General features: G+C 43.8%; 1 protein-coding gene across 1 annotated transcript in view; it reads left to right on the top strand.

Annotated features, from left to right (window-relative positions):
• The window catches only part of Prkca (protein kinase C alpha), a 399,183-nt gene that overhangs the window by 146,475 nt on the left and 234,351 nt on the right, over positions 1-18,357 (top strand). The window contains exon 3 of the mRNA XM_036194969.1: positions 11,297-11,379. Within this exon, the coding sequence (XP_036050862.1) occupies positions 11,297-11,379 (83 nt within the window). The remainder of the gene's footprint in view (positions 1-11,296; positions 11,380-18,357) is intronic.

The following is an 18,357-nucleotide window of genomic DNA, read 5'->3' as shown; positions in this document are numbered from 1 at the left end:
TGTGACAGAGAATCTACTCTATGACTCACCCCTCGCTTCTGGTGGCTGGTGGAAATTTCTGGCATCCCTTGGCCTGTAGATACATCACTCTAGACAGTCTTCATCTTTACATGGACTTCTGTTTGTGGATGGCCTCTTTTTGTAAGGACACCAGTCACACACTTGGTTAGGAATGCGATCTACACTAATGTATGAGTCCATCTAATTAATTGTATCTACAACAACCTAACTCTACATAGGATCTCAATGACTTGAGTTGTAGAGAAATAAAGTTTGGCCATGTTTGTAAGATCCCATCTAATTTATGTTTTCAGCTTTAAATTATTTCTATTTTCAGATAAACACAGAAGTAGAGAATAAGGGCATAAAGACCGTGTTTCCATCTTGTATCTTCAGGAATCATCAGTGTTTACAAGTCACATGCCATCTGTCCTGTGCCTTCGTCTCAGCCTCTTGTGTAGTTTTTAAAGACAGAGAAGAGCAGCAGGCTACACTGTCTCACCACAGTGGCAGTGAAGGGGAGAAAGGCCAGAGTGCATCTGTTTGTCTTCCAACGTGCGGCTGGCTGGGTTCACCCTGCAGCTCAATAAAGGAGAGAAGCAGGAGATTAGAAGGGAGCAGGGAACACACACACACACACACACACACACACACACACACACACACACATACACACACACACACACACACACACACACACACACACACACACACACACACGGGGCGGGGGAGATTGAACCAATGGCCTTCTGAATGCTATAATATTAACCACTGAACTATAACACTGGCCTTTTAATTTTTTATTTTAATTTTTTTTTTTTTGAGACAGGCCCTTGCTAAGGTACCCTGCTTGAACCTCATATGTTCAGGCAGGACTTAAACTGGTGATCTTCCTGAGCAGCAGGACGCAGGCCTGTGCCACCCAATCCGAGCAAGGGCAGCTTCCTTTTGCCCCAGCTTTCTCTGTAGTCCTCTCCCGGCCAGCTCTCAGATGGCCCCACGCTTCCCAGCACCAACCACCTGTGAATGCCCCTGGCACCTCTTTGGCCCCCGGGGTTCCCTTCACTGTGTAGACACCTTGTTAGAAAGTTTGAGCTGCCTGCCTCCAGGCTTCTTGATGCTGGATCTGTTTGCCAGTCTGCCTGGGTGGTCATAAAGCAAACCTACTCAGCTTATCTAGGACAGAACCCTAAGTCTAAGCCACATGGAGACTACTTACTTCCTCAGCCTGTACAGTACTCAGGTAAGTCCCACATTCCAAGGTCACCCACACTCTACAACCTCCCCCCCCCCCCCATCTCCTGCCCCAGCCATCATTCCCTTTACCATGTAGGATTCTGAGAGCAGAAAAATCATCTAATTCGGAGCGGTACCAACAATAGAAACATGCATAATGTGACCTTGTTCTCCAATATCCTAAACTATATGGTGTATATGAGGTAGAGACATACATGAATCAGATGACATTCTTAAAGTTCCGGAATGGCTAACACGACCAAGCGTCTGAATGAAGGTGAAGGCCGCAGACACTGATTTCTGACTTCTTAGTTCTCCTTAACCTTCTTTGTTCCGCTTCAGCTATCAGATGGTCACACCATTTGCTAGTTGCTGGAGCCCGTAACTTCGGAGGAGCCTGTCTTTCATGGCCTCCATCCTTTCAGTTCAGACATTGTAGATCCACACAGGAGGAAGGAACACAAAGCGAGGACACTTAGGAGTCCTCGGTGAAATTCTAGAAAAGGAGGAGGGAGGAAGCATGAGAGATGGTTGCATGGCCAGGTATGGAAAGAGGAGTTTTTAAAACATTTGGGCGTGTGCATAACTGCTTAGAGGCTGTAATGTGCCATCTGATGAATGGCATTCTTTATACTGGGTGGCATGGCACATTGATTTGATTTGTTTCCACACAACTTTAACATGTATCCTAGGAGAAGACTGTTTTCATTGTTACAAATCTGAAACCAATAATTTTCTTTTAAAATGCAAATATAAGTTCAATTTTCCCTTACTTTCCCTATGAAACTGAAAGCACATGGTGTCTTAGAGATTTTCATTTCATTGAATTTTGATGTGACGTTACCTTTCATTAATCCCTTCCAGCTAAGCAAAATTTAATTAAAACCATCTCACATGATGGCAACCATTCATGTGTTTTAAAAAAAAAAAAAAAAAAAAAAAGCTCAGGCGGGCTTGGTGGAGCAGACCCATGATCTCAGCTCCTCAGAGGCTAACATTCAAGGCCTATCTGGGCCATACATTGAGTTTGAGACTGGTCTAGGCAATTTTGTGAGAACTGGCCTCAAAATTTAAAAAGGAGGAGGGGGAGGAGGAGGAGGAGGAAAACAAAGAAGAGCTGGAGGACAGTGGAGAGATGCTCAGTGGTGACGACCACTGGCTGCTCTTCCAAAGGACCCAAGTTCAGTTCCCAGCAGTCACATCCAGGAAATTTGACGCTTTCTTCTGGCCTCTTCAGGCACTGCATGTGGTACACAAATATGCCGGCAAAACACCCATATATGTGAAAATAAATATTAAAACTTTTTAAAAGACGGCTGGGGGTAGTGCTCAGCACTGGACTGCTTCCTATCACACACACAGCTCTGGGTTCAACTCCTAGTACCACAATGAGGTCAGGGAGGCTTGGGAAGTTTGGCTAAATGCCCTTTGTCCTGAGTGAAGCAGGACTATACAGTTAGCAGGTTGGAATCCAGAATGTGTTACATCATGGCTTTCCCCCTGCTAATTTTGGATAATAAGAAACTGTTATGTCTATGTTCCATTTTACATAATTATTGCATGAATTTGAAAGGATTTAGACTTGAGGTGAAAGGAAATGAAATTATTTTTTGAAGAAGTACAAAGTGATCCATGACATTCTGTTTCCTCCCTATGACAACTAGTATCAGGCATAAGTAGGGCCATCCCATCTTGTGTATAGATCTAGCGGTAAAAGATGTTAATTGTTTGGAAAATGAGCCCAAACCATGAGGGCACTTATTTTGATCATTGTTATTGGCCTGTACCATCATAAGTGCACTGGGAATGTTGGGGAATGTGTGCTGTCGCCCACAGTTATACAGTTGTCCAAGTCAGACTGAACTGTCCGTATGGCCCCACTCAGTTCTGGCACTGGTTTCACTGGGAATTTTGAAGAATGAAAGAAAATATTTTTCTTGATTTTGACTAAGAATTATGAATGTAAATATCACAAAAATCTATGTAAATGGAGTTACAAGGCTAAATCTCTTACTGTCTATGACTTCCTACAGTCCCTGGTAACCTCGTGTGTGTGTGTGCGTGTGCATGTGTACACGTATGTATACATATGTGTATGTGTTTGCAGGTGTACACATCCAGGAGAGTACATGTGGATGCTGTTTGTGGACATCAGGTGTCTACCTCTATCATTCTCCACAATAATAGTAATAATAGTTATTAATAATTAATAATCACCAATTAATAACTATTATTATTATTTGAGAGAGGGACTTTCATTGAACCCAGGCCTCTATGTTTTGTCTGGTCTGGCTCTAGACAGAGAACCCAGAGATGCCCTTTCTCTAACCCTCCCAGCACTAGGGGCACAGGTGTGCATCACCCTGGAAGGTTCATAGCTCTGGGTCTCACTTTGCCCCCTGAGCCATCTCGCCCACCCTGGTAGCCTCTTTTCTGTTTTCTGTCTCTGATGGGTGGACTCACATTCTGTTACATGTATCAGAACTGCATCCTCCCTAGGGCTACCCAGCACCAGACTGCTTCTCTCCATCTCAGTTACACATTGGCCAATGGGCATTTGGCTCATTTCTGCCTTTTGTCCACAGGGAATAATGGACATTTGGTGAGTTCTGGCTTCCAGTTATTTTGAGGTTGTATCTAGGAATGGAATATCTGGGTCATATGGTAATTCTACATTAATTTTGGGGCACGTCCAACCTTTCCCTGAGTAGTTGTATTGCTTTACACTTCCATCCACAGTGGACTAGGTTCCAGCTTCTCTGCATTCTTGTCAGCACCTGTCAGTTTTCCTTCCCTCCTGCCTTAGGGTTTCCCATGACCACAGCAACTCTTATGAAGGAAAACATTTAATTGGGCTGGCTTACTTACAGTTCAGAGGTTCGGTCCATTAATCATCATGGGACATGGTGGTGTGCAGGCACAGACATGGTGCTGGAGCTGGAACTGTGAGTTCTACATCATGTGGGCAACAGGAAGTAGTCTGTAACACTGATTGATGCTTAAGCAAAAGAGACCTCAAAGCCTGATCACACAGTGACACACTTCCCCCAATTTGGTCACACCCATTTCAACAAGGACACACCTCCTGATAGTACCATTCCCTATGAGTTTATGGGGGCCAATCACATCAAACTACCACACTCCCTTTCCTCTTTCCTGTTCCATTCCCAACCTTCATTCTGTCCCTCCTCCTCTCCATCTTGCTTTCCCTCCCTGCTCCAGTTCTCTTCCCAGCAGGCAGTAGGCTGGCTGTGGCCATGCTTGTGAGGCTCCTAAGGAGGATTTAGGGGTGATCAGGCAGGACTCTGCTCCATCCCATTCATATTTCAGTTACATCAGTTTACCATATTCTTTCTGAGGTCAATTTCTGCACATAAGTGGAGTATGGGGAAAGCCTTTGGACTTGCCACTTGCTCAGGGTCACAGTAGGAAACACTATCCCCAATCAGGAGGCCAGAGATGTCCGTCTGCATGAAGATGGCTTTGACACAGAAAGAGCTCACCTGATCTGTGTGTCTCTAATGGACTGAAACTCCTATAGTCAAGTTAATGTTTACCAGATTCATAGGAGGAAGGAACAGTGTCAAAAGGGAAAGTTTCTCTCTGTTTGGCTTACCATATGCCCTTTGTTGGTTTTTGATCTCCTTAAACTAAACACACATGACTGAGAACCACTGTTAATGTCAACATGACACTCTTACAACCCACTTTAGTTTTTTATCTGAATATTTAAAATGAGTCTCTGACTCAAAATTAGGTCAGTGTTATTTGTTCTGTTTCTATAATGTGCTTTTGGCAGATGGAGAATATACTCCTTAATTTCCACTTATTTACATTGTGTAATGTTAGCCATTGACAAAGATCTTCCAGAGTGAGCATTCTCCATCATAACAAAGTCAGGTCATCCTGAGGAGCCTCACTCAGGCAGGCCTGTGGACTGGATTCCATTTTGTGGAATGCCTCACTTGCACCATGTGTGAGGTCTACTTCAGGAGCCATCTCTCTTTTGGGCAGCACAAGCATCCACAGAGAGGATTACAGGAAAGTCATTTTGTGATTTGAAAATGATAGAATGAGGATTTGCTTTGGGTCTAAGCCACAGTCTGGATCCTGGAGACTAGGGAGATGGCTCGGAAGGGGAAGAGCTTGCCCGACAAGCATGAGGATCTGAGTTTGAGTGCCACTAATATCCGTAAAAAGCCAAGTGTGCTGGTATGCTGCTCCTGTGATTCCAGTGCTAGGGAGTGGAGGAGACAGCATCCATGGAGCTTACGGAAGAGCTCCTCTTACCAAATCAGTGTGCTCAGAGGCAAGCAAAAGCTGTGTCTAAAAAATAAATAAGGTGGAGAGTGATAGGGGATGACAGTGACCTCTGACCTCCACATGCATACACATGTGCAACCTCCAACATAGGCCTGCCCCGCACACACACACACACACACACACACACACACACACACACACACACACACACACACACACACACACATACACATGTATACACACACGCATACACACACAGACACACATGCATACACACGCATACACACACGTACACACACATGCATACACACACATACACACATACGCATGCACACACGCATACACACACGCACATACACCCACATACACACATACGCATACACACACGCATACACACACACACACACACACACACACACACACACACACACACCACCTCTCCTTTGGTTGCACAGATGCACTTAATCCACAGTAAGTGAAAATGATGCTTCAACTAAGCCTTGCTGGATGGCTAGTGCTTCTTAAAAGCAGACTTGTAGAGCGAGAGACTGGCCATGGTTGTATCTTCACTTCCTTCAGGCTGAGTGGAAGCAACCTTGAAGGTACTTGCCTGCCAGAGTCAGGAAGCTGTTGAAGTGGTGCCACGTGACAGGTACCCCAGATTTCACTTTCTTCCCACTTCTCCTTACTCCACTTCCTTACCCCCTGTTACATGTCAGATGAATTCCTTTAGCTTTTAAAATAAAGTAGGAGCTCTGAATTTTAACCCCGAGAAAATCTCTAGACAAGCCCGGTGCACTCATTAGGCCCTCTCTGGTCCGTCCTCTCTGCAACAGCCCCATTGCATCTCTGATGCTTAGACTACATTGTCCTACAAAACACGCATTACCAATTTAGTTTGTAGCTTGGAAGCAAAGGTCCTCAGCAGCCATCTGTGAGTTTCAGAATATCTGGCCATTATGAACGTTTTCTAGGGCAGCTTTTCCCAGACCAATGCTGCATCTGACCAGTCAGCCCAACCCCCTGTCCCCCTTCTTGACCCCCTCTAGAGGTGGTGGTGAGAGGACCCAGAGCCTCCCTCCTACTAAGGCATGGGCTCTTTGCTCTGGTGTAGGAGACCATGTACTGATTGCTCTGTTTTTGAGACAGAGTCTCCTCTAACTCCTTGTTGGCCTCAAACTCACTATGTAGTCAAGGATGATATTGAACTTCTGATCTGCCTGTCTCTATACCCACTCCCCCATATTCTGGGATTGTAAGTGTGTACCTCCATACCCAGCATATATGATGATGGGGGCTGAACCTAGGGCCTTGTGCATGCTAAATAAGCATGCTACCAATTGAATGTTCAAAGTGCAAGCAGGCTTAAGGGTCTTTATGCTCCACATAATTCATACATCCATGATAACCCTGGACACATAGGACCTTCTGTCTGCCTCCTATTGGAGGCATTCACTGAAATGAGACGTTTACATTGAAGCAGCTTGGGACAAGGACAGCTAAGACAGGGTAGGAGGAGGAAGGAATTTTGGAGTAAGTAAGGATTTTGCTGTCCCTGCAAATTTTAGAAGGCAGTAAGAGCTTGATTCTTGGGAAACTATTTGAAGTAAGAATTTTATTGAAGTGTATTATAGAGATATTTTAGCTAGAGGCGATGCACTGGGATTGGTGTGAAGATGTAGATAGAGATGACAGTTAGAAAAGACACAGTGTTCTTCCAAAGGGGCTGGATACTTATGTGTTAATCATGTTCATCCAGATATAGAGAAGGTTAAAAAAGAAAGTGGAAGACTCAAATGTTGCAACAATTAAGTAGGAAATCAAAATGCTTGTTTACTCCCAAAACATCATCTTCATAATAAATTATGATGAGGGGTAATGCCCTGTCACTCTTTTCCTTCAGTAAACGATTATGCCAATAGTTTCAGTAAATAAACTATGCTTTTGTGCCAGGAGTCAGGGAGTGAGCATATTAATGTGGGTCTCCTCATTGCTGTGTATTACCCATCTCTGGAGGATTTCCAGTCAAGATGCCTTTGGCAGAAGAAATGTGGAAGGGACACTTGACTCAAGACTTGGAAGCACTCAGCATCACCCTTTGATTGCCTCAGCACTGCCTGCACATTCAGCTACACACTCACCTCCTCCTGCAGGACCATGCAGCGAAGGCATGCATGCTGGGTGTGGCAGATAGCACACTGGAACCCAAGATGACCCTTTCCACCACAGCAGTCTCAACTCTGAAGGGCTATTCACTGCAAGAGGATGCTTCCCACTCACAGTCGGCTTTATTTTCGGTCAATGTCAAGCATGCTTTTTCAGTTGGTTTTTGTTTGTTGGTTGGTTGGTTTTTATGTGCATTTTTATAGTGCATTATATTATGACCAAAGAAATTCATAAAGAAAACAGTTCATTATCCCTTATTATTTATTAAGTATGGCATACCTATATCTCCAACCTCTGTATTTCTGTAGATACGTGAGTTTTATTTTGTTTTTTTTGTTTTTGTTTTTTGGAGCTGAGGATCAAACCCAGGGCCTTGCGCTTACTAGGAAAGCGCTCTACCACTGAGCTAAATCCCCAACCCTGATACATGAGTATTTATGTGAATATACATAAACATATTTTTGTCATGTATCCTTTGTACCCATAACCTAAATAAGCCATGGTGACACCAGCGCTAACATCCTTTTTGTTTCCAAAATCCTGTTGAGGAAAAATAGAAAGGCAGAGAAAATGAAGGGGAAATGGAAAGGGGAAAAAGGCCCTCGCTAGAGTCTTGTTGAAGTCTCTTGCCAGCCAAGAGTCAAGGAACTCAGCACAATTTTAAAAATTTGCCATAGATCTTGCCTACATAGAGACAATAATACTCCTTTTGTATTAAGATATTTTAAATAAGGACATAAAATAGCAGTGAAGCTTGCTTAAGGCCTAAGCATATATGACCTTGCTCTTTTCTCAGATATAAACCTGAAAATTTTGGAGAATCTCACAAACAAGACTAGACACTTTTCTTTAGAATAAAAAGCAATTTGTGCAACCCCTGTGACCTCTGCAACCTTGTGACCTTGGATATTTTAGTTTCTGCTGTAATCCTATCTAGTGCACAGGCATCACTTTCCTACCAGAAAGAAAATGTCCCTTAGCAACACTCTGAGATGTGACTTTAGAAGCCACCAACGTCATATAGAAGGCTATTATAAAGACATGTGCGTGCTTTCTCTGGAGAAGCCCACACTATGCACAGGTCTCTCAATCTTCCCATGAATGCCTCTTTATCAATCCCCTGAGGTTAAATCCACGTAAAAAATCTCAACCAACACCAACCTGGCTTCACACTGGTTCATCCCAAAATTCCTTTCTGTACCAGAGTCAAGAATTCTGACTTCACCTGAGATGATGTCTCTCAAACAACCCTCCAGGCTGCTACGGGTGGCAGCAAGGACTGCATCTACTTCTCTCGTCCCACTGCCCTGTGTGCCAACAGTGGGTTTGGTATTGAAAGTGAGCAGGCTGTGGAATAGGGCAAACCTAGTACGAATCCTGGCTCCACTTTGTAGGTGGATGACCTTAGGCAAGAACCTCCTTTGTCTGTTGGTCTTTTCATCTATCTCCCTGAGGGTTTTCCCCGCCTCCATTCATAAATACTCAATGTGTGCTTAAAGTTGACTAGATACCCGAACAGTTTTTCCATCTAAAACTGTGGATATTGAAGCATATTATGTAGTGTCGATATGAAGCTTCACCATGATAATACCCATGAAAGGATGGGACACAATGCCCACTGATGCCAGCAGGGGACTGGTAAATGGTATTCTGTGGTCAGTTCGAAGGTCCAGTCACTCTGTGTGATGCCTTAGCAGTCTAAATAATGATGGACAGCTGCTTTCAGACCTCAGCTGGGTTGGCGGCGCCCAGCTCGGCTTTGGCCCTCAGTCTGTTATAGTGCATTCTTCTGTGTTTGTGTCTCTGAAACATTGCTGTCATACATGTTTCTCTTTCTTTGAGACCTTTCTGTGGTTTCTAAGGCCCAGAAAAAGGATTCTGAATTTCTTCCTGGCCATTCCTGACCGTTTAAGAATGCTTAGTGCTTGGCTCAGCGCCTGCGTGTACTCTCCTGGGGTCCAGCTCTCAGCAAACCTGCAGTCCTGTTTCACCCACTGAAATGACTCACCCCCTTCCATCTCCTTCAACTACTAACACAAATGCAGGAGGTTGTGCTGTCATTGTGCAGGAAGAAAATAGTGCATGAGCCAGGAATCGGGAGGCTCTAGCCTTCCCTGCACGGTATGTCAGTTCCTTTCTGCCGCTGTAACAAAACACCACAGGCTGGGTAGTTTATAAATAACACATTTATTTTCTCACAGCTCCAGATACTGAAAGCCCAAAATCTCGGTGCTCTGCTGGCAAGCACTTTTGGGCTATTTCCTGTAGAGGGAAGAAAAACAATGATCCACCTGAGGGAGGGTGAAAGGGAGGCATGACCTTGCCCTTCTTATTGTGTTTCCTTATGTCTTGTGTATGTATGCATGTATGTGGGCATGCATGCTCACACCACAGTATGCATCTGGATGTAAGAGGACAACCTGCTGGAGTTCTTCTGCCAGATGGGTCTCCTGGGTCTAACCGAGCCTATCAGGTTTTGAAGCAAGCTCCTTTATCTTCTGAGCCATTTCATCTAGCCTTGAACTTGTCCTTTTCTAAAGGTGTAAGACTTACCTTCAAGGGACAAATTTTCATTTCTCAATCACCTTCCAGGGTCCCTTCCCCATGGATCACTAGGATTGCAGCCAGATTGGATCTGTGTGTACATGCAAACCATAAGGTGTAGTAAAACCTTGTGACTTCCTCAGTACTTTAGGCAGCATATTGTTTCTTTAGCATTTTCATTTTGTTGTTTGAAGCAGTACCACAGTAAAGGGTGCTTGGTGAGCTCCACTCCAAGCTCTGAAGAAAAGACTAAAGAGATCGCTTTTGTATCCTCCACATTACACCACCCACAAAGACCACTTAGGGATTATTTATTCATTTATAACACATCATTTTATTGATTCATCTTCAGGGTTAGTTATGAAATCATTACTGGACTTAGAAATGTCTCTTAATAATTTTGCTAGATTTACAAATGCTCTTCTACCTTGGGGACAGCATCTGTCACAGACAGTTACAAAAACGTGTTAGATTATATTCCAATTTTTTTCTAAGGGGTGCTTTCTATGGATTGAGTTAATATCTTTTTTTTTAAAAAAAAAAGGATTTTATTTTATGTATATCAGTGTTTTGCCTGCATGTATATCTGTGCACCACATGTGTGTAATACCCATGGAGGCCAAAAGAGTGTGGGATCCTTTAGAATTGGAATCACAAATGGTTTATGAACTGACACATGAGTGCTTGGAATCAAACCTGGGTCTTCTAACTCATACTTCTGTGTTATATATAGTTATATATAACTTTTATAGTTATTTTTATTTAACCTACAGAGTATAATGTTTCTATTCATATGTACATGTATACATGTGTATGCATGTGTCTCTGTATATGTGTAGAAGTATAAGATGGTACACAATATGTTAAATTTATAATCCTAGGTTTTACCTTGAGAAAGTATCTCACAAGCTTAGGATCTCCTACCCCTCAGCTTTAGAGTTGAGGGGCATTGATTAGTTTTCCTTAGCATTTTATGGTATTATCGTTGATTTTTGGATGAAATGTCTGCACTGAAGCAGAAGTGACCCTCACCGTTTGGGATATCACACCTAGACCCGTCTAACTCCCTTTTCTTTTCTCTCATCAGTTTGCTGTTTTGTGGTTCACAAGAGGTGCCATGAGTTTGTCACTTTCTCTTGTCCGGGTGCAGACAAGGGGCCCGACACTGATGTAAGTAATTGGGAAACTGTCATTGGATGTTAATGCGAATGTCTGAAGTTGTTCATTTTGTATTGCCTGCACAAGTGTTGTTCTGGAACATGCTAGTATTAAAAAGACATCTCAGTTTTCTCTCACTTTGTCTTGTAGTAATGAACATGTCCATCATCCTTCTGAGCTCTGCACTATTTCTAAGATATCCTCAGAGGAAAATCATTAGCTTGTATGTTTCCACTGTGCGTGACCATGTAGATTAATCCACCAAATTTATAGAAACAACTGTATGGATACATTGAACACCTTTCAGTTTATCCTTAAAAGTCTGTGCATTACTAAGACAGTCAGCAATTTGTCCTGAGCATTTTAACAAACTGCCTGGGTTTGCACTGACTGGGAGATCAATGCTACATTTTCATTGTGCATCATAAACGTCTCCAGTGAAGGGATCCTGTGGGCTGCTGTTTCACTGACCACAATCTCTGAGATGTCCAGTAATTTTATTTCACTTATTTATGTCCTGATTTTCTCTGTTTCTATTGAGCATGTCAATTTCATCTTCTCTTACCAAAATACAAGACTAGCAGAAGACATTGAGAGCCAGGAGAAAATGAAGTACCGGTGTCTAAAATGCATTAGGTGGAAAGAAACTTGGTGTCACATGAAAAAAATAATGTTTAAACTGAAAAAGGGGTAGGCAGAGGAGGGTCATCCCAACTGAGGATGTATAAAAAAGCCATAAGGAAATCTGATAGCTTTACAAATTAATTAAAAAGTAAGTTAAACAATAAGACTGTGTACAGAGGTTCCCCTCATGGGTGGATAAAACTATCCCCAGAAGATAGATTATTAAGTGAAAGTCCTAATGCCAGAGGGAGGCTACCTTCCAATGAGTGCTTTGTCAGGGAGACACCTGAATCCCCCTGAAACAATACAGGCTACTGCCACTGCTCTTGGCTGCCCATCAGAACTAGATGACCTGTCACTGAAAATGCTATGGTTTTGATTGGACCTGGGCTTTCTCCCTCCTGGCTACCTTCCACAATGCTGGTCTCCATGGGAGATCTCTATAGGGGAACAATCTCGGATTGCAGTCATCCTGGAGGAGGAACCTGTGGTTGCTAGCGTTTGTATATAATGTTCAGTCTTTTGTATACACTTGGACCAGAGAAAAGCTTTGCCATGCTTCTGGGCTTCACCCAGAGAAAGTGTTGCCCTTTCCACGGGCCTGAGACATTAAGGTTCTTGACATGGCCATGTTCATGTCAACAGTATACATGTTCATTCAAGATTTAATCCACTTCCCACAAAAGTGGACATTGAAAAGTCACTGATAAAAATGAGACACTTGTATACTGAATAGGTATCCTTAAATAGCACAGGTGCTCATGGAAGACTTCCTTAATGAAATGGAATTTAAACTGAGCTTCAACAGTGGGCAGGAAACAGCCAAAAGGGAGTGAGAGTGAGTGAGTGTGTGTGTGTGTGTGTGTGTGTGTGTGTGTGTGTGTGTGTGTGTGTTGAGATCTATGGGGCTTTTGAAGGAATTGTTTCAGATAAGGGGAAATAGCAGGTGGAGAGTAGGAAGGAGCTTGATCTGTGAGAGCTGGAGAAAGATGAGCATCAGGTCTCTTGGTAAGGATTTGGAATACAATCTCAGAAGCAATGGGAGCCCAAGGAAAATTTTAAGCAAGTGATGTAACGCTATAAAGTATGTGATGCAGTTTGCTCTGGCCTCCTCTTTGGAGATGTGTTTGGTGAGAGTGGTCAGTCTCCTGCTGGAACATGGGAAGAAGGCATCAAAGGCTGGAGAAGCACCTGTTCTCTAGATCCCTGAGACGGTAGTTTGGTGGAGTTAGAAGCAATGGAGAGAGGCAGAGGAAACACATTCAAGAATTACTTGGGAACCAAATAAGTAGTCCTTGGTCTTTATGAGGTCAGGGAGATGGAGATACTGAGAATGAGTCTCAGGTTTCTGACCCAAATTCTTGGATGGATGGAGGTACCACTATAGGGCCATGGAGACACTGGAGGAAGAACATGCACTTGAGAGAGTACAGAGGGAACAGATCATGGCTTCAGTTTGGGTGTGTTGAGCTTGAGAAGTCTCATCCTGAGAAGAGAGTTGTGTGGAGACCAAGTGTGAAGATCTGAAGCATGTGTGCCCTGAAGATAAAGATTTCATGGTTTAATTAAGTCCAAGGAATTGATCCTGTGGCCTAGAAAGAGGATGTTGAGTGAGATTAAAAGGAGCTAGATTCTAGGACAGAGCTCTAAGGAACTCCAGCCCATTGGTGAGAGGAAAGCCAAGGAGAGAGACCAAGAAGGAGCAGCCAGAGAAGTAGGAGGAAGGTGACGAGGATGGCGGGGCTTTTGTATGCTTTAACCACTTCCTGTAGGGTCTGCAGGCCAATTCTGTGATCGTGTTTGGGGTTGTGGAGACTATAATTCGTGGTATTGCTCACAAACAGGCAATGCACAGTTCCCCACAGTTTTCATGGGGAAGCCTTAGCTTAGATCCCAGATCAATTGATGCACACTAGTGTTCAGTAGTCTTTCCACACTCAGAATGCTTTCCTGTTTGGCTGAGTGTCATATGGTCACCCCTGATCCTGGCGCCCAGACCCAGGCAGAGAAGCTTCTGTAAAGAGCTGCTCGGTGGGGACTGAAGTGACAAACGTAGTCCAATGTCCAGCTAAGTTCTGCTCCTGTGCCGCTGTGTGTGCTGACCCACCGCAGGCACGGGGCTCCACATCCTTAGAGGTGATGTTAAGAGGGGACTTTTTTCAATATAATAAAGAAAAAACGGTTCACGGGGTATAAAAAGATATAAGGACTCAGCTAGCCCCGCCTGTCTGATTCACAGAGGATTGTGTACGCACTTCCAAGAATGTCTACTTCTGCTCTTTGGAGCTCAGAGACACTTGATTAGGGCTTTCTGCAGCCAGGTCATGTGAAGTATCATCCCTTTGTGTTTATGGTGGTGGTTGTAAAAGTCTGCAGAAGTCTTAGAAAGTCACAAGATGGTTACACTGAACTGCACCAGCACTGGAAAAGCATTCTGGATATATAATGGCCCTGAATAATTGGCTGGTTTGGCTAGACTGGCTGGCAGTGAGCTCCAGAAATCCATGTCTCTGCCCTCTAGTACACCTCAGCACTGGGACTTCAGGGGCATGCCTACTGTGCCCAACTTTTGCATAGGTTCTGGGGATCCAAACTCAGGTCCACATGCTTATATGGCTAACATTTTACCCACTAAGCCATATATCCAGCCCATATGCTTTTCTGAGTAAGTTTCAAATTCACAGAATTACAGGGCTGAAAGGGTATTAAAGATTGATCTGGATTAATCTTGTTTTATAGTGAGGAGATGGAGTCATATTGGAGAAAGGCATAAATGACCTGGGTACCATTGTGTGCTGTTTGTTGGGCGTCTAATGGGTTTGTGGTTGGCTCCTTTGGAGAGTAAGTCCTGAAGGGAAGAAGAGCGGGGCCAATAGATGGGAGGGTGTGCTGTCAGTGGAATAGGTTGGTAGTATGTATTGGCAATTCTGATCAAATACTTACAATAGTGCCAAAGGGAGATGCCAGTTGCAAGAATGGAAGGATGGAGGAAAATCAAGTTAAATTTATGAGCAAAGCTGCTTCAAGCATTTTTCCCCTTGGAAAAATTTAAAATTTGAATGGAGACTTTGTTCGTTGTATGGGGAAGGGTTAGGGTGAGCTGTTTCTACGCTGCTTGCTAATGCCTCTAATGAGCTCAACTCCCAGGGAGGCAGAGAAGTCATAAAACCTGTAAAAATCTACAGATATTGGACCTGCCCTGCCATCTTCAAGAAGGCAGGCATAGAAAAGCCCTGATGAACTCATCAGCAGTCCCAAGGGCAGCAGCCTGTGGAAGAGGGCTCCAAGTTCTGAACAGAGTTGCTTGCTTTTCCAGGCTCAAGGAGTCACCATAGTTGAAAGTCTGCATTAGTGTTTGGTATATCAGAGGAATCAAGGGATTCAGGGTTCAATGGAAGGACCCTTGAAGATTCCTCAAGCCAGTTTCTCAGCCTCTCACCTGCTCTGAAGGAGGAATGTTACATTACCTGGCACTTGCTCAAAGCATAGAGGGAGAAAGAGGCAAGCATTTCCTAGAGTCTAATAGCAACCCACCCCTCACCCCAAGTAAAGGAGAAAAGAGCAAAAAAGGCTTCTAAAGAACACACGTCTGGGCTGTGGGTTTTTCAGAGCAAGGAGTCACCAGCTACAAAGTGTTGATGTTGGGGTACATGGCCCAGAGAACTGGGAGTGCTGTTCCCAGTCTGTGCTGGAAAGGTCAGCCTGGGAGTTCTAGACATGCAGCCTCAGAATGCAGCCAGGGTTCTGCCCACCACCGCTGCACCCAAGATTTTATGGGACAGCCAAGCACATTTTTAAAAAGTAGTCCTTGTATAGAAATAACTTTTTGTCTTCCCCCACCAACTTCAGAGGTGGTCGGGGACAGACTGGTGGAGAGGAAATAGAGCCTCACTTTGCTTTGGCTGTCAGGGACAGTGAATGTGACTTTGCTCTGGGGAGGAACCGGGAGAGCTGTTCTGTCTGCAGTGCCACAAACCCCATTGTCTGACAGGGTTCTTTCCCTTGTTGTGAACACGAGGAGGTCAGGTGGGTAGCAAGGGTTATGAGGGGTCCTGTGGCCCACTGATCTCCAGACTTCTTCCTCTAACTTCTTAAGATTATATCTACCAGTGTAGCTCCCAAGCTCTCTGTCCCTGTGTCTGTAGTGCTTTCCTATTCTCAGATTATCTCTAGTAAACTTCAGTTATGCCTGTTCACAAAGCCCACTCTGCCAGAGGGGAAGTGGTGCATTCCAGCCTGCCGGTATACATGTACATATGTGTGAAAACTAGGTATGTATGTGCTTATATTAATGTGTTTATGTAGATATATATTAATATAAGCACTTTTCAATTATTTTTTGCTTTCTATTTTATCTCTCTGTCTTAAGTGAGAGCAAAGCTGTGAAGCCCTTTCAAAGAGTCAAGACAGTCTCAATCCTCAACAGTATAGCTCTCAACACTGTCATGTACAGCCTTCCCCAACCAAGCCTTCAAATCTGTGGAGTTGGGTGGAAAAAAATACATTCTTATATGCCATTTATAAAGAACACAAATACTAAAAAGCCCCATTTATTGCATCTGTACTCTGAATTGTTCACTCTGTAATTGGGTGTAGGTGTATTTGATCATGTAGTGGTGGATGGTGTCTATAAGAAGGCCTCCCCAGTATCTGGAGGGAATATTCTTGCCTGGTATTTGATGAGCTTAGCTGTGCTGTTTGGATGGGCCTTGAGCATTATTACCAGCAGCATATTTTGTCTGGGGAAACTGTTCACGTTCTAGCTTATGCTCTTTGTATTTGAACAGCGCTGAACAGGATTCAAATGGTTTCCTGGGTCATGGCTATACCTCACCTGGGAGTCAGCCAACATGCTTACAGGAAGCCTCAGAAGCCTGTTAATGCTTGCTAGTATGTCTGGAAGGGCACCCAAGGAAGAAGTGAACTAACCTGTGAATATTCACCATGACTTGCCCAGAATGAGTACACCTCAGTATCTGTGAAATCCCATCAAAGATGCTGAAAACAGTGTCTGTTGGCACTCTGAAGCAGAGAGGGAAGCTGGTGTGCAAACTGAGGCGGGGCGGAGGTGGGGTCCCAGCAGAGGCTCGACTGACTCTGACTAGGAGCTGGAGTCTCCTTGCTTTACTGGGACTGTGAGTTCACTCCTATGTCTTGGAAATCATCCCAAGAACAAAATACTGTTGTTTGAATCTTAGATGGATGGTCTTTTAATAAAAAACCCAGAGCTGGATATCAGAGTGAACGCTGAAAGATCAGAGAAGCAGAGCAGCCAGCCACTAGTTCTTACCTCTACGAAATCCTCAGCCTAAAGAGAGTGAGCTCCTGTTTCCTCACACCTTATATACCTTTCTCTGCCAAGACACTTCCTGGGATTAAAGGCTTGTGTGCTTCCCAGTACTGGGATTAAATGTGTGTGCCATCATTGCCTAGTTCTGTTTCCACTGTGGCCTTGAACTCACAGAGATCCAGATGGATCTCTGCCTCCCCGAATGATAGGATTAAAGGTGTGTGCCACCACTGCCTGACCCCTGCGTCTAATTTAGTGGCTGGCTCTGTCCTCTGATCCTCAGGCAAGCTTTATTAGGGTACATAGTATATCATCACAAAAGACTGCTGTATTGTTTAAGATTTCACATTTCAAAGATGCATTTAAGACAAAACAAAAGCATTTAAAGTATATCTAGAGACAAATTGAATTAGTGGATCCTATCATTTTTTTCCAAAATGTATTTTTTCATTTAATATAGATATAAATAAGATTTTTTTTTTTTTTTTTTTAGAAACGCTCATTTCACTCTATCACATTTTAAGAATTGTTATTCCTGGGCTTATAAGGAAAAGTGAGATAAGTATAAGGTCCAGATACAACAGCACTGTGTAAAGTCCCCCAGGCCTCAGTCCTGGCTGCCCATGCTGTTGAGATCCTCCCTAGACCTTGGTTTTCTTATTTATAAATGGCAACGTGGAGCTTGGTAATCTTTAAAGTTGGTTTTGGCCCAGAACGCCATTCCATTGTTACTAAGAGCAGTGGCCTTGTGAAGCATACGAAAGTGGAGAGTCCCTCCCCTCTGAAAGTGGGATTGTCTTCCAACTTCAAAGATAAGCCAGACAGTCGGCAGTGGGGCCATAAGACTTTGAAGGATAACTGCCACTCGGGAAGAAACACAGAGCAAATGAGTTGGGGAAAGGAGTGATGTGCCTTTATTGGGACAATAGGGAGGATTCATGGAGTTGGCAACATGTGAAGACATATTGTTTTTCTTTGCCTTTATAATGTTTCTTTCAAAAATAAGTGGACAATATTTTCATGCTCTGCATACTGGGCCACATCTCCTGCCTCATGGGCAAAGAGCTACAGCACCA

The sequence above is a fragment of the Onychomys torridus genome, chromosome 8 (assembly GCF_903995425.1).
Source record: "Onychomys torridus chromosome 8, mOncTor1.1, whole genome shotgun sequence".
In the NCBI taxonomy this organism is placed as follows: domain Eukaryota; kingdom Metazoa; phylum Chordata; class Mammalia; order Rodentia; family Cricetidae; genus Onychomys; species Onychomys torridus.
The sequence above is the reverse complement of the archived record's forward strand: the minus strand, read 5'-3'. Positions and strand labels throughout refer to the sequence as shown.